Raw genomic sequence first — 25163 nt, forward strand, 5'->3', positions numbered from 1 at the left:
ATGAAGATGTACATAAGATCATCATATTCATCTCAGTTACAGCCCCTTTATAAAATAACATACACACAATAACACATATGCAAGTCTTGACATTTTGCATACATATAAGCATTACTTGTTCAGTACTCCAACTTCCTCCTGTGTAACACATATAAGTGTACTCTACAACTCAGAAACATCGTTCGCTGTTGAGAATAAATACGTATATACGCAAAGAAAAATAATAAAAGTAAATTAATAATAAAAATCAATAGTCTCAAAGAGCTAAATGATTAAAATACATAAGGAAAATAAAATTAGTAGAGGTGCTTAAATTCCTGATATCATTCGTATTATTGGTTCCCATCTTTCTCAAATGTGTCTAGTTTCAGTTGTAGTCTGGCTGTAGTTTTTTCCATAATGGTCACCTTTCTTACTCTGTCTCTCCATTGTTTTATATTGGGAGGTCGTGGTTTCAACCAAGAAGTTGTGATAGTCTTCTTTGCTATTAGGAGCAAGACTCTCAGCAAGTAGATGCATTCCCTGTCCGTCAGATCATCAGGCATTATACCAAGTATATATATGGATGGATCCAGCTGTAGGTTGATACCCAAAATTCCACTAAATCCCCTTTGAACAGATTTCCAAAAGTCTAGAATTTTAGGGCAATCCCAAAATATATGCGTAAAATCACCCACTTTCCCACGGTTCCTCCAGCATAAATCAGATGTGTTACTATATTTAGAAGTGATAGACGGGGTGTTAAAATCTTCACCTTCCAATCAAACTCCTTCCACGTTGGACTGTTGGTTAACTTATGTCCAGATTCGAATGTTTCCTCCCAGTCATCGTCCGTTATTATTATATTAGCTTCCAATTCCCACTTCTCTTTCACATCCATATTATTCACGCTGGATTCACCCTGTATTGCTTTGTACAATTTCGAAATAAGCCCTCTTTTTGATTCTCCCTCTGAACATGTCATGAACAATTCCTCAACTTTAGTTGGTTCTTGGCACAGTTTTTCCCAATCATTGTGTTTTTGGAGGTAGTGTCTTAGTTGTAAATATTTATAAAAGTCCTTATTTGGTAAATAAAATTCATGTTTGAGCTGTTCGAATGATTTCAAAATCTGCCCTTTAAAAATTTGTGCTATGAATATCAACCCATCATTTGTCCATTTCTCAAATCCTGAGTCTAGAGTACATGGTATGAAATCTGGGTTTTTTGCAATTTTCGTTGCTCTGCTTACAAATCCTGAAATATTTAATTTCCTTCGTATTATTTTCCATATTCTCATCGTTTCTATAACCCAATCATTCTTTATCTTGAAACATATCTTGGACACATTTGGACATGCACTTTGCTCCATTTCGGTGCTGCACTTTGTTTGTTGACAGAAAGAGAGGACAGCTACTCGGTCATTTGCTCATCAGCCATGATGGATAGCACTGCCTTGTCGACCTGCAAACATAAAATAGAAAAAATACATTTAATGCTTACTTTGAACATGAATGATAAATACACACACACATATGCACACACACCGATCCAAAGCCAGGACCCTCCTCATTCAAAATAATGTCCGTGTTTCAGTGGTAGCCAGCCCCTGGACACAGCTGCTCGTACAGTAATAGAGATTGTACACAGACACGCCAGATAGAAAGCTGGCTTACTTCACATGAAGTCATATGCATTTCTATTTAGCAGAAATCTAGTTTTGTTTTCTTTTTAATTTATTGGGTGCAGTTTCCAGTTTAATAGTAAATGAACAGCCCTGCAAGTGGCAGCACATTTATTCATTCTGCTGCAGAAAGGTGTTCATGCTAGTACGTCAGCAAAAGACAGTGCTCTGTCAGTGATCATTTGGTTTATCCAATTGCCTGCAGTTATTTTGATGCAGTTTTGGTCTTGTTAAAGCCTGGCCAATGTTAGGTCATTAATAAAGTAATCTGCAAATGGAGATCGAATTGTGTTATTAAGGTTTCTGCTCACTGCTCCCATTTAAGTATGATCGCTGGCAAGAGTTGCTTCGCTAAATTCTATCTTGTGCAAAGCTTGTTACACGTGGACGAGCAAGATCAAAGCTCTTTAAGCCACCTGTATCACAAAACATGTCACACTATGTATATTATTTTCTCTTTAGTATTTGTAGTCACCGATAAATAACTGGCAGGGAATATCTGTAAGCCTGGTCACAAAAGAACAGTTTCGTGATAGAAGTAACGATATTTAATTAAACTAGCCTCTACAGTAGTTTCTTGCCATGGCGTCCAAAGTTACCATGGTAACCACTTTTGATGGAGATAAAAGACACATAGCTTGACATAAAGCAAAGTACAATTCACCCATCACCTATAACCATAACGACGTAACGTTATGATTGTTGGACTGGCATAACTTAACGTTAGAGCAGGGAAGCATGAGCGCTGACATTAGTTTCAGCTGGCGTAACATTAATGCTAACTCCATTTCCCCCTATAGCAGTCACTATCCCAGGCTCTGTGTTGTTACGTCAATTTATTGAATACATTTTATGCACACCTTGTCTCTTTGCATACGCATAATGTCCTCTTCTGGGACCTCTCTTGACCGCAGGAAATGCTCCAAATCCTCCTCCATGACTCACTTTTTGCTGATTCCCAAATGGCCAAGCGACCAGCAAAGTGTTACAGCTTTTGCGAGATCTACAGGTACCAGAGAATAAACACTGTGTTACAGGTACCAGAGAATAAACACTGTGTTACAGGTACCAGAGTATAAACACTGTGTTACAGGTACCAGAGTATAAACACTGTGTTACAGGTACCAGAGTATAAACACTGTGTTACAGGTACCAGAGAATAAACACTGTGTTACAGGTACCAGAGTATAAACACTGTGTTACAGGTACCACAGAATAAACACTGTGTTACAGGTACCAGAGTATAAACACTGTGTTACAGGTACCACAGAATAAACACTGTGTTACAGGTACCAGAGAATAAACACTGTGTTACAGGTACCAGAGTATAAACACTGTGTTACAGGTACCACAGAATAAACACTGTGTTACAGGTACCAGAGAATAAACACTGTGTTACAGGTACCAGAGTATAAACACTGTGTGGTATTTGTACTTTTACTCATTATTTACTCACACTGACTGTAGCTGTCAGAGAATGTGAAGCAGGTGAGCCAGTGGCGGACCCTGACACCAACCTGCAGCTCCACCACACATCTCTCAAACTGACTCTGATGTTTGAATGTGAACCGTTTTCAGCTTCATGTCTTACACACACACACACACACACACACACATACAAACACACACACTCAGCTGTAATAAAAAGTCTCAGTCAGATTTCTGACAGTGACATCATAAAGATGACATCATCACACAGATATTTGATTCAATGTAAATAATTTAATTTAGTCGGACTGAACACTGACATCATCACACTAAGGCCAGTGACATCATCACACTGAGACAACGAGCATACTTGTTGCCATGGTGACTCTGCTGTACGTTCACTCCCACAGCTCAAGACGGGAAGTAAAACAGGTGAACATGTTTACATGTCAGCAGGGGACATGCTGCTGCTGCTGCTGCTGCTGCTGCTGATGATGATGATGAAGATGAAGATGACGATGATGATGATGATCACGATGATGATGATGATGATGATGACGAAGAGTTTCCCATGTATCTCTGCAGGAAGTGGTCCAGACTGAAGACACGCCCCCAGCCCACAGCAGGGTTCATACTGATGAAGTCATCCAGGTTCATCTGACTCTCTGAGGAGGAAACACATCAGTGATGTCATCATGATGTCACATGGTGACATCATCACACATGCCGACATGTTAGAGGAGGTGTCATGTGACCTGCGGTGTGTATCGGGGGGTATGGTGGGGGGGGCATCCTCCAGGATCCATCAGGGTTCTTCATATGAGACCGATCAGAACCAAAGTTCAACAGGAAACTGTCAGCAGGGACCACACGCAACTTCCTGTTAGAGCATACACACATTGCTGTGATGTCACTTCCTCCACACAGTCAGGGACAGGTTTTCAGGTGTGCTACCTGTGATGTTCAGGTGTGTGTTACCTGTGGTGTTCAGGTGTGTTACCTGTGGTAGGCAGGTTTGATGTTGTGGTCTGACTGGAGGGCCTGGGCTGCGTACAGCTGCAGGCTGCAGGGAAACGACAGCTCAGAGTCCAGATCGTATATCAGAGGCTCCGACTGAACACGGACCTGCAGCAGCACCACGTGGTAGTCCTGAAACACATGATGACATCATCAATGAGATCACTATCCTCAACACCCTACCAGAAAACAGGCAGTGACATCACAGACCCAGATCACTGGCTGGTCTCCTCGTCCAGACTTCTGCTTCCACAGTGGAACCTGATGGAAAACAAACAGAACTTTCAGCTAAAGAACATGACACGTGTTCTTTAGAACCTGCCAAAAACGAGTCACAGACATTCTGTAGAACGTGTCACACACACTCTGTAGAACGTGTCACACACACTGTAGAACGTGTCACACACACTGTAGAACGTGTCTCAGACATTCTGTAGAATGTGTCTCAGACCTTCTGTAGAACGTGTCACACACACTCTGTAGAACGTGTCAGACATGCTGTAGAACGTGTCACACACATTCTGTAGAACGTGTCAGACATTCTGTAGAACGTCACACACATTCTGTAGAACGTGTCAGACATTCTGTAGAACGTGTCACACAAATTCTGTAGAACGTCTCACACACACTCTGTAGAATGCGTCAGACATTCTGTAGAACGTGTCACACACTCTGTAGAACGCCTCACACACACTGTAGAACGTGTCACACACACACTGTAGAACGTGTCAGACATTCTGTAGAATGTGTCACAGACACATTCTGTAGAACGTGTCACAGACACATTCTGTAGAACGTGTCACAGACACACTGTAGAACGTGTCTCAGACATGCTGTAGAACGTGTCACACACATTCTGTAGAACGTGTCAGACATTCTGCAGAACGTCTCACACACTCTGTAGAATGCGTCAGACATTCTGTAGAACGTGTTAGACATTCTGTAGAACGTGTTAGACATTCTGTAGAACGTGTCACACACACTCTGTAGAATGCGTCAGACATTCTGTAGAACGTGTTAGACATTCTGTAGAACGTGTCACACACACATTCTGTAGAACGTGTCACACATTCTGTAGAACGTCTCACACACTATGTAGAATGCGCCAGACATTCTGTAGAACGTGTCAGACATTCTGTAGAAAGTCTCACACACTCTGTAGAACGTGTCAGACATTCTGTAGAACGTGTCAGACATTCTGTAGAAAGTCTCACACACTCTGTAGAACGTGTCAGACATCCTGTAGAAAGTCTCACACACTCTGTAGAACGTGTCACAGACACATTCTGTAGAACGTGTCACAGACACATTCTGTAGAACGTGTCACAGACACACTGTAGAACGTGTCAGACATGCTGTAGAACGTGTTACACACATTCTGTAGAACGTGTCAGACATTCTGCAGAACGTCTCACACACTCTGTAGAATGCGTCAGACATTCTGTAGAACGTGTTAGACATTCTGTAGAACGTGTCACACACACTCTGTAGAATGCGTCAGACATTCTGTAGAACGTGTCACACACACATTCTGTAGAACGTGTCAGACATTCTGTAGAAAGTCTCACACACTATGTAGAACGTGTCAGACATTCTGTAGAACATGTCACACACTATGTAGAATGCGCCAGACATTCTGTAGAACGTGTCACACACACATTCTGTAGAACGTGTCACACATTCTGTAGAACGTCTCACACACACTGTAGAATGTGTCAGACATTCTGTAGAACGTGTTAGACATTCTGTAGAAAGTCTCACACACTATGTAGAACGTGTCAGACATTCTGTAGAACGTGTCACACACACATTCTGTAGAACGTGTCACACACACTCTGTAGAATGCGTCAGACATTCTGTAGAACGTGTTAGACATTCTGTAGAATGTGTCACACACACATTCTGTAGAACGTGTCAGACATTCTGTAGAAAGTCTCACACACTATGTAGAACGTGTCAGACATTCTGTAGAACATGTCACACACTATGTAGAATGCGCCAGACATTCTGTAGAACGTGTCACACACACATTCTGTAGAACGTGTCACACATTCTGTAGAACGTCTCACACACTATGTAGAACGTGTCAGACATTCTGTAGAACGTGTCACACACACTGTAGAATGTGTCACACATTCTGTAGAACGTGTCACACACACATTCTGTAGAACGTGTCACACATTCTGTAGAACGTGTCACACACACTGTAGAATGTGTCACACACACTTTTGTAGAACATGTCACACACACTCTGTAGAACGTGTCAGTGCTTCCTGTTCTCACCATTCTGTTCTCATTAGAGATGAAAACCACAAACAGTTCCTCCAGCGGTGCGGTTCTCTCTGTTCTCACAAACTCACACAGTTTCCAGACATTTTCTTCACTGCAGAACAAAAACAGACAAGAGAGCCAGACAACCAGTGAGACACCAGTAGAACCCTGCAGAACCAGCAACCTATTACGCAGTAGTGTTACAGAGTACATTTTGTAGAATTATGCAGTAGTGTCACAGAGTACATGTTGTAGTATTATGCAGTAGTGTTAGAGTACATGTTGTAGTATTACGCAGTAGTGTTACAGAGTACATTTTGTAGAATTATGCAGTAGTGTCACAGAGTACATGTTGTAGTATTACGCAGTAGTGTTACAGAGTACATGTTGTAGTATTATGCAGTAGTGTTAGAGTACATGTTGTAGTATTACGCAGTAGTGTTACAGAGTACATGTTGTAGTATTATGCAGTAGTGTTACAGAGTACATGTTGTAGTATTATGCAGTAGTGTTACAGTTTACATGTTGTAGTATTACACATTAGTGTTATAGTATAAATACTGCAGTATTTACCAGTAACAGCTGGTATAAACGCAGTTCTCGCGGCTCGGTGTGGTTCTGTTGTCACTCTTCATGTTGGTGTCACACTGCAGACGCTCCGCCGGAACAAAATATGACGTCACATCCAGTGGAGTTCAGAACTGTCAAATTAAAAGCTTCCACGAGCCGGATGTGTTTTTCTTTTCTCTTTCAAATGAGCAGTTCGATTCGGACCTGGGCTCGCGGGGCGGTGAACACATGGACCTGTTGGTTCTGCCCGTGAACCCGGTGAACACATGGACCTGTTGGTTCCGCCCGTGAACCCGGTGAACAGGGACGTTTTATTAAATCGGGTGAACTTCTGTGAAGCTGCTGAACTCAAACAGCCACACCGGAAACCCGACTTTAAGCTTCAAAATAAAAGCGGAAAAACGTGACGCAAAATGGAGTTTAAAACAACTTGTGTGTGCACGAGCTCCTGTCTGTATCCAAACACACACACCTGGCACACCGGACAGGCCCAGTCCCAACTCCTGCACTTCACAGAGCTTTAGCTCGTGACGGACCTCTGGCGGAGAATTACCCACAGTTCATAGTGCTTGAACCATTTAACACAGGGTTACCATGGGAACAGATGATAAATCTGATTCATTTCATTCACAAACAGAAATGTTGTAAAACACGAACATTTCTAATTAAGTGATTCCGTTTATTAAACAAACAAAAAATAAGCTTCTAATTATAGCTGCTGCGCAGCGATGGGTCGGTCCGGGCTATTCTTCACAAATTTAGGCAACTCTGAGCAACAAACAGGAGAATAGGACAAGACAGTTGACAACAATGTTCATTTTGGACCACTTGAGGCTTGAACCCACAACTTCTGGAAGCAAAGACTGTCATCTGTCGCTCTGAGCTAATTGGCATGTGGCAACACTACAGTGGCTTCACACACTGAGTAAGCCAGTCACTGTTGTTGAAACCACTGTAAAAGATTCAGTTATCAAGACAAAAATCTGAAAATACACATATTGCAGCATGGAGATGTTGGTAATTTTAAAAATGATTGATTTGCTCCATAAGTTAATAACTGATGTTTAGTTATGTCATTATTGCATTGACTCCAGTTGTTCCCATGAAAGAAAAATTTAAAAAGCTGTGAAAAATTCAGTTTTTGAGGCTCATTTTTGATAATTCAAAGGAGCAGAGAGGAAATAGGTTTAAATGTACAAAAGTTTCTTCAATATTGAGGCTACAGTTTGATGAAAGTTCTGAAGCTGTAGCAAGTATGGTTGATTTGTTATGAATTTTCAAAGGTTTGAACTTTAGACGCTGGCTGTAGCACCACCATCAGGACTATTGGCTTGGGTTTACAGCTGAGGTAATCTGGCATGAGACTGGACCTTTGTGCAAAATTTGGTTAGCTTTCGTCCATGGTCCAGTCCAAGCTATTTGTTTTTATTTAATTTAGAGGCTTGCTGTGATGCCACCGTCAGGACAATGGTCTTGTGTTTCATGTTGAGGACATCTGGATCTGTCATCATCATCATTATCCTTGCTGGGTCGACTCAGGGAGTCACTGTCCGGGCAGCTGTTGTCAAGGCAGATTTCAAAAATGGTCAAAATGTCAGAAATTCCTTTACCTGAACAAAAATCTGATAATCCATAAATTGCATCTTGACAGCATGGAAATGTTGGTGATTTGTTTTTAACTTAAAGTGTTTTGCTTCATAAGAGAAAATCTGATGTTTAAAAATGCCACTCTTCCATTGACTCCAGTTGTTCCCATGAGAGCAGAATTCAAAATGTTCTCAAAAATTCAGTTTTTGAGATAAAATTCTGATATTTGCCAAACTCCATCAACCATGACTGCAAAATATTCTCAATTTTTTTCAGGAAGATTGAAAATGTATTTAGCAAGAATTTGATAGTATATGTTTACAGTACTGTTTACAGTCAAACATTTTGATGCACTGTAGGCTTAATTTTTGATAAATCAAAAATCCAGTTTTGTGGAGGATGGTCTGAAGATGCTCTCTAGCAAGTTTGGTGACAATTGAGCAAAAATTGTGGGAGGAGATTATAAGTTTTACAGGTTTTGAAAACTGAGTGATGGACTTCATAATTTGTAATGAGTTTAAGTGGACTAAAGTTTCAGCAGTATTGGTGCTACAGTTTGGTGAAAGTTTCAAAACTGTAGCATGTACTGTTGATTTTGTAGGTATTTTTAAAGTTTTTAAATTTAAAACGCTTATTGTGCCCCCCCCAGGAGGAATATTGACATGTCCTTGGAATTAAGTAAATCTGGCATGGGGCCGGACATTTCTGTAAAGTTTGGTGAGTTTTTGCCCTTGGGAAGTATGACTTCCTCGGAAGAAAGAAAGAAGAAAGAAAGAATTACTAGGAATACAACAGTGTCCTGGCAGCTTACACAAGACTTAATCAACTTTGTAGTTGTCATTTTCACTTTCAATCAGCTGCTCTGTGCTCAACAGTGTCTCTGAGTCTGTCCGGAGCGACTCCTCCCGTCTCTACCTGTTCAATCAGCTGCTCTGTGCTCAACAGTGTCTCCGAGTCTGTCCGGAGCGACTCCTCCCGTCTCTACCTGTTCAATCAGCTGCTCTGTGCTCAACAGTGTCTCTGAGTCTGTCCGGAGCGACTCCTCCCGTCTCTACCTTTTCAATCAGCTGCTCTGTGCTCAACAGTGTCTCCGAGTCTGTCCGGAGCGACTCCTCCCGTCTCTACCTGTTCAATCAGCTGCTCTGTGCTCAACAGACACACAGTCTGTCTGTCACAATCACCATGGTAACAACAAACAGCAGCTGATGCTACTAACTAACAAACAAACAAACAGGTCAAAATGTTTCAGTTTAATTAAAAACAGACAAAAAAGTTACAAGGTCAAAGGTCAAACAAGGCAGCGGGTGGTATCATAGCAACCTGTCAGTGGCAGGCAGGTTGCTAGGATACCAGTGGTGGAGATCAGGTTGCTAGGTGAAGAGGCGGATGGTGGCATCAGCTCCGGAGGAGAAGATCCACGGCTGGGAGGGGTGAAAGGTCACATCGAGGACGCCGAGGTCATGAGTGATCACGTGACCTCTGAGGACCTTCACTGGGACGATCAGAGGGTTCTGCAGCAGGTCACTGAGGGGGGCAGACAGGAAGTGAGACAGCAAGTCAGTGTGTAGTGCTGTGTGTAGTACTGTGTGTAGCACTGTATGTAGTGCCGAGTGTAGTACTGTGTGTAGTACTGAGTGTAGTGCTGTGTGTAGTACTGTGTGTAGCACTGTATGTAGTGCCAAGTGTAGTACTGTGTGTAGTACTGTGTGTAGCACTGTATGTAGTGCCGAGTGTAGTACTGTGTGTAGTACTGAGTGTAGTGCTGTGTGTAGTACTGTGTGTAGCACTGTATGTAGTGCCAAGTGTAGTACTGTGTGTAGCGCCGAGTGTAGTACTGTGTGTAGTACTGAGTGTAGTACTGAGTGTAGTACTGTATGTAGTGCCGAGTGTAGTGCTGTGTGTAGTACTGTATGTAGTGCAGAGCGTAGTGCTGTGTGTAGTACTGTATGTAGTGCAGAGCGTAGTGCTGTGTGTAGTACTGTATGTAGTGCCGAGTGTAGTACTGTGTGTAGTACTGTGTTTAGTACTGAGTGTAGTGCTGTGTGTAGTACTGTGTGTAGTGCCGAGTGTAGTACTGTGTGTAGTGCCGAGTGTAGTACTGTGTTTAGTGCCGTGTGTAGTGCCGTGTGTAGTACTGTGTTTAGTACTGAGTGTAGTGCCCAGTGTAGTGCCGTGTGTAGTACTGTATGTAGTGCAGAACGTAGTGCTGTGTGTAGTACTGTATGTAGTGCCGAGTATATTACTGTGTGTAGTGCCATGTGTAGTGCCGTGTGTAGTGCCGAGTGTAGTACTGTGTGTAGTGCCGTGTGTAGTGCCGTGTGTAGTGCCGAGTGTAGTACTGTGTGTAGTGCCGAGTGTAGTGCCGAGTGTAGTACTTTATGTAGTGCCGAGTGTAGTACTGTGTGTAGTACTGAGTGAAGTACTGTGCGTAGTGCTGTGTGTAGTGCTGTGTGTAGTGCTGAGTGTAGTAGTGTGTGTAGTGCTGAGTGTAGTACGGAGTGTAGTAGTGTGTGTAGTAGAGTGTAGTACTGTGTGTAGTACTGAGTGTAGTGCTGTGTGTAGTACTGAGTGCAGTACTGTGTGTAGTAGAGTGTAGTACTGTGTGTAGTACTGAGTGTAGTGCTGTGAGTAGTACTGTGTGTAGTACTGAGTGTAGTGCTGTGCGTAGTAGTGTGTGCAGTACTGTGTGTAGTACTGTGTGTAGTACTGTGTGTAGTACTGAGTGTAGTACTGAGTGTAGTACTGTGTGTAGTACTGAGTGTAGTACTGTGTGTAGTACTGTGTGTAGTTCTGTGTGAAGTGCTGTGTGTAGTACTGTGTGCAGTACTGAGTGTAGTTCTGTGTGTAGTACCGTGTGTAGTACCGTGTGTAGTACTGTGTGTATTAGTGTGTATTACTTGTAAACAGTCCCGTGACAGACGATGACAGATCCATCGTCAGATGCAGAGGCAAACAGTGGGTAATGTCTGTGATAGGCCACGCCCCTTACCGCCCTTTTATGGTGTCTGCAGACAGGAATCAATCAATACCATCAACAGTATCACTATGCTCAATATGATTAACATGATCAATACCATCAACAGTGTCACTATGCTCAATATGATTAACATGATCAATACCATCAACAGTGTCACTATGCTCAATATGATTAACATGATCAATACCATCAACAGTATCAATACAACGCTGATTCCTAAAAGTTGGACGCTGTCTAAAACATACCAAAAGAACCTGGAATGCTGCGGTTGATTGATCAGGTATCAGGGTGATTGATCAGGATGATTGAACACGTACCGTAACATCTTGTAAGGTTTGGTTGAGAGGTCGAGGTCGAACCAGCTCAGCCTGCAGTCATAACTCCCACAGATCACATGATCACCTGCAGACAGACAGAAAGGTGAGAAAGAGGCTCCGCCCCTCAGCACTGATGTCACCTGATTACTGTCCAATTAGACTTTACAATGATTAATCAGCTGTGTTGTGGTGATTCTAGTGCTGTGGGGATTCTGGTGTTGTGGGGAATCTGGTGCTGTGTGGAATCTGGTGCTATGGGGAATCTGGTGCTGTGGGGAATCTGGTGCTGTGGGGAATCTGGTGCTGTGGGGAATCTGGTGTTGAGAGAGAGAGAGGGAGAGAGAGAGAGAGAATCTGGTGCTGTGGTGATTCTGGTTACCCCCGGGGTGGACAGCTATGCTGGAGATCCACTTGGAGTTGGCCTGTAGTTTTTTGGTCATTTCCTGTTTGACCAGGTTGTAGATGCGGACAGAGCGCTGCGTCGCCACGAAGAAGTAGGGCCTGACGGGGTGGAAGAACACGCACTGAACCAGACCTTTGTTCTTCCTGAAGGGATTCTGGCTCCGCCTCCGGCTCACCTGGTGGATGAACACCTGCAGGTGGCTCGAGTGATCTGGCATCACTGAAGCCAGGTAGTCTCCTTTTGCATGCCACACCACCTGGTGAACAGCCTGCAAAGATCAATACTGATCAGTTGGTTGTGGTCAAGTATTGATCAGGTATCAACAATCAAACAGGCGTGTCTCTCACTTTGGGATGTTGTATTTTCAGACGGATCCCCTGGTTAAGCTCCTCCCCCTCCCCCTCAATCCATGTGACAGCCCCCTGCCCCTCTGTAGGCTCCGCCTCCTGGTGGCCTGCCAGGAGTCGCTCTGAAGACGAGACAACCTGTCTGTCTGCCAGAGACGGAGACAGGATCAACACCAAACAGTCCCTGAAACGGAGAGAGAGACGGGTCATCAGAGAGAGAGAGACGGGTCATCAGAGAGAGACGGGTCATCAGAGAGAGAGACGGGTCATCAGAGAGAGAGAGACGGGTCATCAGAGAGAGAGACGGGTCATCAGAGAGAGAGAGACGGGTCATCAGAGAGAGAGAGACGGGTCATCAGAGAGAGAGACGGGTCATCAGAGAGAGAGAGACGGGTCATCAGAGAGAGAGACTGGTCATCAGAGAGAGAGAGACGGGTCATCAGAGAGAGAGAGACGGGTCATCAGAGAGAGAGAGACTGGTCATCAGAGAGAGAGAGAAGGGTCATCAGAGAGAGAGAAGGGTCATCAGAGAGAGAGAGACGGGTCATCAGAGAGAGAGAGACGGGTCATCAGAGAGAGAGAGAAGGGTCATCAGAGAGAGAGAGACTGGTCATCAGAGAGAGAGAGAAGGGTCATCAGAGAGAGAGAAGGGTCATCAGAGAGAGAGACGGGTCATCAGAGAGAGAGAGACGGGTCATCAGAGAGAGAGACTGGTCATCAGAGAGAGAGAGACGGGTCATCAGAGAGAGAGAGAAGGGTCATCAGAGAGAGAGACGGGTCATCAGAGAGAGAGAGACGGGTCATCAGAGAGAGAGACTGGTCATCAGAGAGAGAGAGACGGGTCATCAGAGAGAGAGAGACGGGTCATCAGAGAGAGAGAGACTGGTCATCAGAGAGAGAGAGAAGGGTCATCAGAGAGAGAGAAGGGTCATCAGAGAGAGAGACGGGTCATCAGAGAGAGAGAGACGGGTCATCAGAGAGAGAGACTGGTCATCAGAGAGAGAGAGACGGGTCATCAGAGAGAGAGAGACGGGTCATCAGAGAGAGAGACTGGTCATCAGAGAGAGAGAGACGGGTCATCAGAGAGAGAGACGGGTCATCAGAGAGAGAGAGACGGGTCATCAGAGAGAGAGACGGGTCATCAGAGAGAGAGAGACGGGTCATCAGAGAGAGAGACTGGTCATCAGAGAGAGAGAGACGGGTCATCAGAGAGAGAGAGACGGGTCATCAGAGAGAGAGACGGGTCATCAGAGAGAGAGAGACGGGTCATCAGAGAGAGAGACGGGTCATCAGAGAGAGAGACGGGTCATCAGAGAGAGAGAGACGGGTCATCAGAGAGAGAGACTGGTCATCAGAGAGAGAGAGACGGGTCATCAGAGAGAGAGAGACGGGTCATCAGAGAGAGAGACGGGTCATCAGAGAGAGAGAGACTGGTCATCAGAGAGAGAGAGAAGGGTCATCAGAGAGAGAGAAGGGTCATCAGAGAGAGAGACGGGTCATCAGAGAGAGAGAGACGGGTCATCAGAGAGAGAGACTGGTCATCAGAGAGAGAGAGACGGGTCATCAGAGAGAGAGAGACGGGTCATCAGAGAGAGAGACTGGTCATCAGAGAGAGAGAGAAGGGTCATCAGAGAGAGAGAGACGGGTCATCAGAGAGAGAGACTGGTCATCAGAGAGAGAGAGACGGGTCATCAGAGAGAGAGAGACGGGTCATCAGAGAGAGAGACGGGTCATCAGAGAGAGAGAGACTGGTCATCAGAGAGAGAGAGAAGGGTCATCAGAGAGAGAGAAGGGTCATCAGAGAGAGAGACGGGTCATCAGAGAGAGAGAGACGGGTCATCAGAGAGAGAGACTGGTCATCAGAGAGAGAGAGACGGGTCATCAGAGAGAGAGAGACGGGTCATCAGAGAGAGAGACTGGTCATCAGAGAGAGAGAGACGGGTCATCAGAGAGAGAGACGGGTCATCAGAGAGAGAGAGACGGGTCATCAGAGAGAGAGACTGGTCATCAGAGAGAGAGAGACGGGTCATCAGAGAGAGAGAGACGGGTCATCAGAGAGAGAGACGGGTCATCAGAGAGAGAGAGACGGGTCATCAGAGAGAGAGACGGGTCATCAGAGAGAGAGACGGGTCATCAGAGAGAGAGAGACGGGTCATCAGAGAGAGAGACTGGTCATCAGAGAGAGAGAGACGGGTCATCAGAGAGAGAGAGACGGGTCATCAGAGAGAGAGACGGGTCATCAGAGAGAGAGAGACGGGTCATCAGAGAGAGAGACGGGTCATCAGAGAGAGAGACTGGTCACCAGAGAGAGAGAGACGGGTCATCAGAGAGAGAGAGACGGGTCATCAGAGAGAGAGAGACGGGTCATCAGAGAGAGAGAGAGAGAGAGATAATTGCAGTGAGATTGTGTGTCAACATGCCACAACCCGAAGGACAGTGAGTGACCGACATGCACACACACACGCACACACTGTATATACTGTATATATAATAAATCAATCTTGGTGTTGTGTTTGTGTTGTTATTTGTTGTGTTCTGTCCGAGTGTTTGGACAAGTTGTGTTTTGATGCTTTGGCAACATTGTTGTTAAACTTTCATGCCAATAAAGCTCCTTTGAATTGAAAAAAAAAAAAAAAAAGATTTGAGAGAGAGACAGGTCATCAGAGAGAGAGAGACGGGTCATCAGAGAGAGAGAGAGAGAGAGACAGGTCATCAGGTCCTTACAGGGCGACAGCCAGCAGGCAGACAGACGGGTTTGGGTTCCAGGCGACACTCTTCACGGCTCCGCCCACCTGAACCGTCTTCATACAGCGAGATGAACACACCTCCCAGAACCTCACAGAACCATCATCACTTCCTGTACACACAGTACACACAGAGTACACACAGAGAGTACACACAGAGTACACACAGTACACAGTATAAGTACTCTGACAGGTGAGTAATATTGATCATGTGAGGAACTTGTTCACACACACACACACACACACACACACACACACACACACACACACAGTGTTACCTGAAGCGAGCCACTGTCCTGATGGAGACACACTGATGGAACGGACCAGAGCACTGTGACCTCGATACACCTGAAAACACACACACACACACACACACACACACACACACACACACACACACACACACACACACACACACACACACAGGTGAGTCCTCACTAACATGGTGTGTGTGTGTGTGTGTGTGTGTGTGTGTGTGTGTGTGTGTGTGTGTGTGTATACCAGAGACTGTGTTGTTGGAAACGGCTGCAGGTCTTTTGGTTTGGGAAGTTTGGGGATCAGATCTTCAGGATTCACGTTCACCTGCAGACAGGTAGAGAGACAGACAGGTTACTGATCATATGTAGCTGAGTTGTGGCTCAGGTGTGGCTCAGATGTGTCTCAGTTGGTCTCAGGTGTGTGGTTACCCTCATCTTCCTCTGACGGGGACACAAGTAAAGGTCGAGGCAGCGTTCAAACCTCTCGTGGATGAAGCGAGAGAATGCAGGAACCTGACGGAGGCTCGAGAACTTCCTAGGAACAAACGGGAACTTCCTGTCTGACGGATCCTGCTGCTCCCACAGAGCATGCTGCAGAGGGTGAGACAGGTAGACAGACAGGTGTCCTCTTAATAGAGTGAGACAGGTAGACAGACAGGTGTCCTCTGAATAGAGGGAGACAGGTAACTCTCAGGTGACGTACCTCCTCGTCGGTGAACAGATACTCAGGTGGGGGGTTGTAGGACTCGTGGTGACCAGGTAGAGGGGTCTTGGGGGCGGGCAGGTGCATCCTGTGCTTGGCGAGGATGGACGAGTCCTCAGAGGCCCACAGGTCGTAGTAGCGCCCCCTGCTGTCGTCGTCCTGCCGCCGCGGTTTGATCCAGCCCATCTTGATGGCGTGGACCAGTTTAGACACCTTCTCCTTCTCCACCAGCGACGGGATGAAGCTGCGTTTGTGTTCCGGTCTGTTGGTGACCGGGTGGATCATCAGGTCGCTGCTGAAGAACTCCACCTGAGGCTGGGGGCGGGGCACACAGGTGTGACACATTAACAAAAGGTTCACCTTAGAACAGAAAACATGTTAACAGATGGGGGCGGGGCTTCGCCTGAGTCACCTCACATACCTGGTGCTCGTTGAAGTTGACGTCTCCAAACTGTCCTCGCTGCAGACGGTTCACCAGCTCCACCTGCTCGTCCGACAGCACGATGTCACTTCCTGTCTGCTTGTCGTGGACCGTTCTCCTGCGAAAGACACAGTGCTGTTAGAGCTGCACGTTAGCAGCTTTAGCATCCCACCTTTAAACAAATGGAAGGGGCTAGCATTATGCTGGCTGGCTCACCAGTAGTCTGGGTTCTCCATTTTGTCCAGGAAGTCATCAAGCTCATCCTTGTTCCTGATTGGTTTGTAAATCTTCTTCCCGTCCAGGTCGTAGCCAATGTGAGGGAAGTCTTTGTACCACTCCATGGGAATGTTCCCCACCGTGTTCCTTATGTCCTGAGAGTACAGACCATCAGAGAACAGCTAACGTTAGCACAAAAAAAAAACCTGACGGAGCAACATTCCCCACGGAGGTTGGCAAGATGGCGTCGTAGCGTGAACACCTCGTCTTGTTAAGCTCCGGTGAGGTTTACTGAATATCTGTCTAAAATACGTGTTCACCTGGTGAAACGTTATAAGCGCGCGTGGGAGCAGCTCTATAATGAGCCTGGATGACTATTTTTTGAAAATGCCTCACACCAAGTCTAAGAAAAAGGCAGCTTCGGCTATGCATGCTAGCGGCATTGTGGAGCCTGTTGTGGATGAGCCCGAAGAAGCTAACGCTAGCGAGGTAGAAGCCACTGCCGAGGCTGAGGAAACTGGGAGCAATGTTAATCCGAGTATTCTCTTGGCTTTGAGTAAGATAACTGATAACATTACAAAGTCATTGGATGCTAAAGTTGACACAGTGCTTGCTGCTATCCGTGAACAAAACATCTCGGATGCAGGCTTTGGCAACGCGGGTTGGTGATGCCGAGATACGGTCAATGGCACGGAGAAGAGATTCAACACACCGGAGGCAGCTGCGACTTACATGGAATCGCTGGCCTAAACTTCTGTAACCACCGGACTATTCCTTTCATTTAACATTGTGCCTGGACTGTGCTTTATGAAGCAATGTGAGTACCTGCCAAATTCAGGCGTGTGACTATGCCCATTTTCTTTTCTACTGCTTATAATCAACCAGGTGAAATGTCCCACTTCATCGTCTGCTTGACAGACTGTGTTTTTGTCTATGAGTAGGCCTGAGTTAAGTACATGTTGCACCTGTCGGCTCTTACCAGCAGGCAGGAGAAGGTCGATTTCTCCCTACATGTTCAGTAGGGTTGTTGCCAAATTACTGTTTTTTTGAATGTTTTGTTACACAGCTCTTTTTTTTTTCTTTCTTTATTTGCTTGTTTTATTCTTACCCAGAGTGTGGTGAATCTTTTGGCTCAATATGCTTTGTATGATATATGAATAATACTAATAATGAATAAGCTGCGAGTATGCACCTGGAATGTACAGGGTGTCCACAGCCCTATTAAGAGGAGAAAAATACTTGCATGTCTAAAGAAGGGTTGGGTTAGGGATGATATAGATGTTGCTATGTTACAAGAGACACATCTTGATGACACAGAGCATTTGAAGTTACAACAAGGGCCATTCGGACAAGTATTTTTCTCATCCTTTACAACAAGAAGTAGGGGAGTGGCAGTGTTGATTAGGAAAAACCTACCTTTTATAATATCTGACTGTGTTAAGGATCTGAAGGGTCACTATGTGATAATCAAAGGAACTTTGCAAGGTCAAAATATTGTAATGATGAACGTGTACTTTCCACCTGCCTTACCAAAATGTTTCTTGACTTAGCTCCATTCCTTTCTAACTCCACCGTTATGGTTGGTGGTGATTTTAACTTATTACTAAATCCGCTTATTGACAAATTTCTACATACTACTGCACCGCCCTCTCCTCAGGCCAACACGCTCCATGCTCTGTGTGAGGAGTTTGGGCTTATTGATGCTTGGAGGTGCCCCAAACCAGAATTGATTACTTTTTTCTGCCAAAAACTGACTTATATTCAGTTTTATCATGTGACATAACCAGTATAATTATCTCAGATCACGCTAGAGTAATTATGGACCTTAATCTTAAAACAGCGCTACATCAGTCTCGTCACTGGAGACTTAATACCATTATTCTTAAAGATGAGGAATTTACTTCTAACTTTTCTACTGAACTTAAAGCATTTCTGAAAATCAATACTCCATCAGTCAGTAATGCCTCCGTCTTATGGGAAACGTGCAAAACTTATGCGAGAGGGTTAATTATTTCGTACTCTGCAACAAAGAAGCGTTGAAGACTGGAGAAACAAAAATCTTTAGAGAGTGAATTGATCGATAAAGAAAAAGCATATATTGCCTCTCCGTCACCACCATTGTGGCAAGAAATCACGACACTCAGATCAGCTCTGAATTGCCTTCTTACTAGAGATGCAGAGAAGAAAATGAAGTATACTAGACAGGTTTTATGAGCATGGAGATAAAGCGGGTAAATGTCTGGCCTACTGTGTTAAGAAGCATGCAGAATCCAATACCATCGCAGCTGTATCTGATAAAGAAGGCCACAAGGTACACGAAAATAAACTGATAAATAATTTTCTAATTTTTTTTTACAAAAACCTGTACTCTTCCGAACAAGCTCCAGAGGGGAAGCAACTAATGCACAATTTCTTTGCTCAATTTGACTTACCAAATTTGTCAGAAAAGCAGAAGACTGCCCTTAATAGTCCCATTACTAAAACTGAAGTGATCAAAGCTATTAAAACATTACAACATGGAAAGTCACCAGGACCTGACGGCTTCTGTTGTGAATTTTATAAACAGTTTCAAAGTATTCTTGTAGAACCTCTTCTTGATATGTTCAACCATTCCTTCACTACTGGAGAATTCCCACAGACACTGAGGGAGGCCAATATAACCTTAATTTTAAAGAAAGGGAAGTGTCCTGACTTTTGTGGATCCTAAAGGCCCATAGCCCTCTTAAATGTGGATAGGAAGCTGATTTCTAAAATCTTAGCCTCTCGTTTAGAAAATCTCTTACCAACACTGATAAAGGAAGACCAGACAGGTTTTATAAGGGGTCGAGTTCAGCCACCAATGTTAGACGTTTGTTGAACGCTATCCTAGCTTTTAAACAAAAATCTATTAACGGTCTGGTGCTTTCTCTCGATGCACAGAAAGCACCAGACCGAATTAAATGGTCTTTCTTACTGTATACACTGGGTAAATTTGGTTTGGGGGAGAACTTTATAAAATGGGTCAAAATTATCTATACTAGTCCACAGGCAGCAGTCCTGACTAATGGATTCAGGTCTGAATACTCCAATACTTACAGAGGGGTGATGCAGGGTTGCCCTTTATCGCCCCTCCTATTTGCTTTGGCCATAGAGCCACTTGCTGAGGCCATAAGGGTGACACCCACAATACGTAGTTTAGAGATCGGACAGTTGAGTCATAAAATAACCTTATACGCGGATGATGTTCTAATCCTTCTGACCGACCCTGAAACATCCGTACCAAGTCTTATTGATGTGATTGACAGATTTAGTTGTTTCTCTGGTTATAAAATCAATTTGGCTAAATCAGAGGCTATGCCTCTTGGTACTCTTTCAACAATACCACCTACTGTACCTTCCTTTCCTTTCAAATGGTCTCCCAATGGGTTTGTGTACTTGGGAATCTTCATCACCCCATCCTTCGATCAACTATATAAAGCCAACTTTGCACCCTTAGTTTGTAAAATTAAGCAGGACCTAGAGCAATGGATGTCACTTCCTGTTTCCTGGTTAGGACGCATTGCCCTGGTCAAAATGAATGTGTTGCCTAGGCTACTGTATCCTATCCAAATGATTCCTGTTTTGTTTTCTAAAAGGGTATTGAAGGACATAAATGGATGGCTCAGCTCTTTTATTTGGAACAAGCGTAGGCCTAGGCTTAAGATGGCAGTATTACATCTACCAAGTTCAATGGGTGGCTTGGACTTACCTAATATTAAAATTTATCAACTCTGTGCTCATTTAAGATTTGTAAATGACTGGGTTAAGGGTAAAACCTCAATCTGGTTGGATATTGAGACAGCATTATCACAGTGCAAACTAAGCGACCTATTATTTTTTAATAATTTTAAAGAAATTAAAGCCTTTTGTACAAATCCTGTAACAATCAACACTATAAAAGCATGGCGGCTTGTCCGCCGTCTCGAGGGAAGATCAAATATAACATCCATCTTTACCCCAATAATAAATAATCCTGCTTTCCCCCAGGTTCTACAGACCCCGGTTTTCGACAATGGTCTTATAAGAATATTAAATCTCTCAGTGACCTTTTCTCAGATGATAAACTTATGTCATTTGAACAGCTTATTAACAGTTACAAATTGGCCAAACAAGATTTCTTTCACTTTTTGCAAATAAGGCATTATATCATTCATAGCACAACCCTTATTGATCACCCTGAAATATCTTTCAACAACAACTGAAAGTGTCTTTGAGCTCATTTTACCATGTACTTAATGTTTTTTCTACTACTGATGCGCAGGGGGTCAGAGGTGTGTGGGAGAAGGAGCTGTCTGCGACTATAGATAAAGAAATGTGGGATACCATTTGGTCTCTTGCAAAAAGGATTTCAATTTGCACTCTGACAAGAGCAATACAACTTAAGATTTTACACAGATTACATATATCCCCTCACCGCAGGCACTTCTTCAACCGCTCTCTTTCCCCTTTGTGTCTCAAGTGTAAAACTGATGTGGGAACTTTAACTCATTGTTTCTGGTCTTGTCATAAACTTGAAAGATATTGGGTTGAAATTATAAGTGAAATGGAGAGAATTTTTCACATTAATATAGAAATGGATCCCATGTCCCTGATTCTAGGTCTTCCAAGTGACTGTTTAAAAATAGCAGTCAACAAAAGATTGTATAATATCTTAACGTTTGCAGCTAGGAAAAATATTCTTTTGCAGTGGGTCAGTGACGAGATTCCCTCCGTCTGTGGTTGGCGTAAAATAATTTTTGAACTGATCCCTCTAGAATATCTTAACAACGTCATACATCACAGCATAGATCAGTTCTACAGAGTGTGGCGCCCGTTTTTGGACTATATTGGACCGGACCTTTCCTCCATTCTATTAAAAGGACTGATGTGCACTTGAACGACATTCGGGTACTGTAAGACTGACCGACCACCTCTTGTATTACGCCATATGTTCATCTCCCATGTAAGAGCTGTTGTGTATGTTTTGTGTTTGTTCTGTTGTGTGTCTAGTTTTTTGTTGACAGTTTGTTTTGTTGAATGGAAACAAAAAACTGCAATAAAAACAATGAAGAAAAAAAAAAAACATTCCCCACGGAACCCAACAGAACAAAATGCCTGATGGTTGATGAAAAACCTGACAGAACCTTTTGGAGACCATGGGATAATATTTTACAGACTGACAAAGAACGTTAGTGAACCAACAGAACATTGTGGAGAACCCTGAAGAACATCTGCAAACTGACAGAAGGTTGTGGAACCCACAGAAAACAGAACGTAGAACATTAGAGAACCCGTTAAGAACATGAAGTAACACAGAAGAACTGATCTGACCTCCTCGTCTGAAGAGTCTCGCTCGTACTCGTCTTCTTTCTTTTCTTCTTCTCTCTCTCCTCCCTCCTCTCTCTGCAGGTGGACCAGAACACAGGTGATGTTCACAACCAGCCAATCAGCTGTCTCACACACACACACACACACACACACACAAAACTCTACCTGTTTAGTCTGCTTTGGCTCAACTTTCAAACCATCCTCCTCCTCGTCATCATTTGATCCCTTCTCGTCTCCTTCCTCCTCCTCCTCCTCCTCGTCGCTGTCACTCCCAGAATCCTCGAGTCCTGAGTAGACGCTGTCCTCGCTGTCTGACAGATCTTCATCCTCCTCCTCCTCCTCAGCTGGTTTCTTGTTGAAGTTAAAGATCTGAAGAGAACCGACAGGTACATACAAAAATCTGCTGATTTAAGAAGATCCATTATGAAGAATTTCCATTGAAGCTATGAAATATTTAAATATGAGAAATTGTTTGACATCACCTCCAGAATAAAAACATATAGACTGGATGTTACCAGTTACAGGTGAAGACAGACTCTGTCAGCAACAATTAAGACGCACAAATAAATCTAATGTGCAGAACAGTGTTGAATCGATCATGAATAGGTCCGTTACTGTTTCACGACACACCAAACTTGTTAAATTGTCAGATTATGACTGGAGTTTGGTGTGAGTCTGTCTCAGAGGGGGATGTCCTGAGGTAAACAGGGCTTACATGCTAACAGGCAAAGCTACGCTGTAAAGCATTATTAGCTAGCTAGTTGTCTAATGCTACAGTGTTACTGTTAATAGCCAACAACGCCGCAGCTTCCAATATAACATTAGCTAACTGACTCTGCTGCACCAGACTCCCATTCAGAATATGACCGTTTTGAGTTGGTGTGTCTCAGCACACTGAACACACGCTGGACATTTACACAGTTTGTTGTGTGTTTACAGCTAACAACATCATCATCGAGCTTCAGCACAGATTAGCATGTTTACTTCCAGGACGGTCGGCTGAGAGATAATCCATTCAGAACTCCATTGAGAATCTGACCATTTTAAGCTGCTCTGCCTGTTTTTTAGCTTTAACCCGTCCAGTGCGGAGCAGCTGGGCTCGGTGAGTTCTGCTCTTCAGTTCGGCTCATTTATCTCAACATCACCGCCGTCACTCGCTCAACATTCACGGTTTTATCTCCAGCAGCGTGTTTTGGTGTAGCCTCGTCCTGTTAGCATGCTAACAGCTAGCTGCCAGTTTCTCCCCAGTTAACCCAGTCACTGTCTGTCCTCTTGTCTCTCTGTCCTCCTGTCCTCCTGTGTCTCTGTCTGTCTGTGTTACCTCGTCCTGCTCCTCTTCCTCCTCCTCTTTACTCCGCTTCTTCACAGTTTTCTGCCGGACTTTCTTCATCTCTTCGCTCCTCCGCGTGTTTCCGCTGCTGCTCTCCTCCATCACACAGCACGTGGGGCTCTGCGGGGTGAAAGGTCACACGTCACAGCCGGGAGGGAGGAGTTTACTGCTGGCGCCATCTTGTGTTCGGCATCTTCATCATCATCCTCATCATCTTCTTCATCATCATCATATCCATCATCACTGCTGTGTGTCAGTCTGCGATTTAATCGTCATAAATTAAAGAAATGAATAACAAACAAACATCAGCCTGTTGTTGTTGTTGTTGTTGTTGTTGTAAACACATTGTTATGTAAACAAGTGACCTGGGGGCTCTTCCAGAAAGGAGGTTCAACAAACTCTGAGTCTATCCCTGAACTCCGAGTTGACTCACCCTGTGAAGTGAAACTCTGAGTTTTCAGTTCCAGAACAGCTGATCTGAGTTCGGTAAGTGGACTCTGAGTATGTAACTCTGAGCTGAGCTCGTGCCTGACGACTAGTAAAAAGCCATCATCAATGGAGCTCCGATACTGTGATTCACCATGGCAACAGGGGAGAAAACAGGAAGCAGACATTTTCTGGGGACAAAAAAAAAAAGTAACACGGCTGCGGCCGTAATAAAAATCACTGACAGAGTTTTAGATGCGATCTTCTTTTCATTTGGAATTTAACATCAGTTTCTTTCATATTAGCCTTTGGGGAAGTGGTTGAATGTTGTTCAATGTTTTATTTTATTTTATTTTATTTTAGGCTAGCCTACCTATAAAAACAGTCTCACGGTGGCTCCTCCTCCTTCTGGCTGCTGGAAGGTGATTGATTAACCTGCGAAGTGATTAAAAAAACAAAACAAAACAAAAAACGAAGAGGAGAGAAGAAGAGAGGACTGATATTCGCTGTGCGGCCGGAGAATATAAATGACGGACTGATGAGGAGCGGTCTACTGTTCGGTTCAGTCCTCGTCAGGGAGCGAGAGCTCATCTAAACTAGAGAAGGCAAGTCCTGAAGAACTTGCGGTTGTGAATGCACCCTGCTGAGAAGCTGACGCCAAATGCGGATTGCTGGCGTTGAAAACTTTGAATAATGTCCAGAATATATGAAATATGTTGAATATTTTAAGGTTTTTGAAGAGCTGATGCTAAATGCAGATTGCTGACGTTGAAAACTTTGAATAATGTCCAGAATATATGAAATATGTTGAATATTTGAAGGTTTTTGAAGAGCTGACGCCAAATGCGCAATGGTGACGTTGAAAACTTTGAATAATGTCCAGAATATATGAAATATGTTGAATATTTTAAGGTTTTTGAAGAGCTGACGCCAAATGCGGATTGCTGGCTGTGAAAACTTTGAATAATGTCCAGAATATCTAAAAACTGTGAAATAATTTAGGGTTTGTTGAAAAGCTAAGGCCAAACTGAATTGGTGGCTTGAATTTATTTGAAGTCTCGTCTGAAGACAATGAAGCTTCCTAATAGTTGGGTGAGAATGAAGGATTAAAAATAGAATATAAGCTGTGATCCAAACAGGAGTATGAAGAGATGTTACAGT

The 25163-nt window shown here is 44.0% G+C and overlaps 3 protein-coding genes across 3 annotated transcripts in view; all 3 read right to left on the bottom strand.

The window, feature by feature from the left end:
- Positions 1–3365: 3365 nt before the first annotated feature.
- Positions 3366–7423, bottom strand: ntaq1 (N-terminal glutamine amidase 1). The gene is made up of 6 exons (XM_084378630.1): positions 6953–7423; positions 6392–6491; positions 4319–4369; positions 4092–4240; positions 3847–3971; positions 3366–3756 (listed from the first exon to the last, which is right to left on the bottom strand). Exons 1-6 carry the CDS (start codon positions 7012–7014, stop codon positions 3623–3625), a joined length of 621 nt encoding a protein of 206 aa, XP_084234756.1. The 5' UTR covers positions 7015–7423; the 3' UTR covers positions 3366–3622.
- Positions 7424–9771: 2348 nt separating this feature from the next.
- Positions 9772–23682, bottom strand: bop1 (BOP1 ribosomal biogenesis factor). Its single transcript, XM_084379946.1, has 15 exons — positions 23568–23682; positions 22412–22615; positions 22250–22321; positions 16922–17076; positions 16706–16823; positions 16285–16599; positions 16011–16172; positions 15826–15906; positions 15603–15672; positions 15305–15437; positions 12581–12764; positions 12210–12501; positions 11831–11915; positions 11434–11541; positions 9772–10060 (listed from the first exon to the last, which is right to left on the bottom strand). Exons 1-15 carry the CDS (start codon positions 23676–23678, stop codon positions 9907–9909), a joined length of 2244 nt encoding a protein of 747 aa, XP_084236072.1. The 5' UTR covers positions 23679–23682; the 3' UTR covers positions 9772–9906.
- Positions 23683–23748: 66 nt separating this feature from the next.
- Positions 23749–25163, bottom strand: part of LOC311273070 (uncharacterized protein) — a 28041-nt gene continuing 26626 nt past the window's right edge. The window contains exon 4 of the mRNA XM_084379945.1: positions 23749–23834. Coding sequence (XP_084236071.1) covers positions 23830–23834 — 5 coding nt within the window. The 3' untranslated portion in view covers positions 23749–23829. The remainder of the gene's footprint in view (positions 23835–25163) is intronic.

Source organism: Pagrus pagrus (genome assembly GCF_965226575.1).
Source record: "Pagrus pagrus genome assembly, chromosome: 17".
NCBI classification, from domain to species: Eukaryota; Metazoa; Chordata; class Actinopteri; order Spariformes; family Sparidae; genus Pagrus; species Pagrus pagrus.

What these genes read in the sequence shown, in the direction of transcription:
- ntaq1 (XM_084378630.1), bottom strand. Translation starts at nt 7,014, where the DNA reads ATGAAGAGTGACAACAGAACCACACCGAGCCGCGAGAACTGCGTTTAT. An exon ending in GTTTATACCAGCTGTTACTG is followed by an intron (nt 6,492 to 6,952) that starts GTAAATACTGCA and finishes TTTGTTCTGCAG; the next exon opens with TGAAGAAAATGTCTGGAAAC. An exon ending in ATCAAACCTGCCTACCACAG is followed by an intron (nt 3,972 to 4,091) that starts GTAACACACCTG and finishes ATGCTCTAACAG; the next exon opens with GAAGTTGCGTGTGGTCCCTG.
- bop1 (XM_084379946.1), bottom strand. Translation starts at nt 23,678, where the DNA reads ATGGAGGAGAGCAGCAGCGGAAACACGCGGAGGAGCGAAGAGATGAAG. An exon ending in TTCCAACAACACAGTCTCTG is followed by an intron (nt 15,673 to 15,825) that starts GTATACACACAC and finishes GTGTGTTTTCAG; the next exon opens with GTGTATCGAGGTCACAGTGC. An exon ending in AGGACAGTGGCTCGCTTCAG is followed by an intron (nt 15,438 to 15,602) that starts GTAACACTGTGT and finishes CTGTGTGTACAG; the next exon opens with GAAGTGATGATGGTTCTGTG.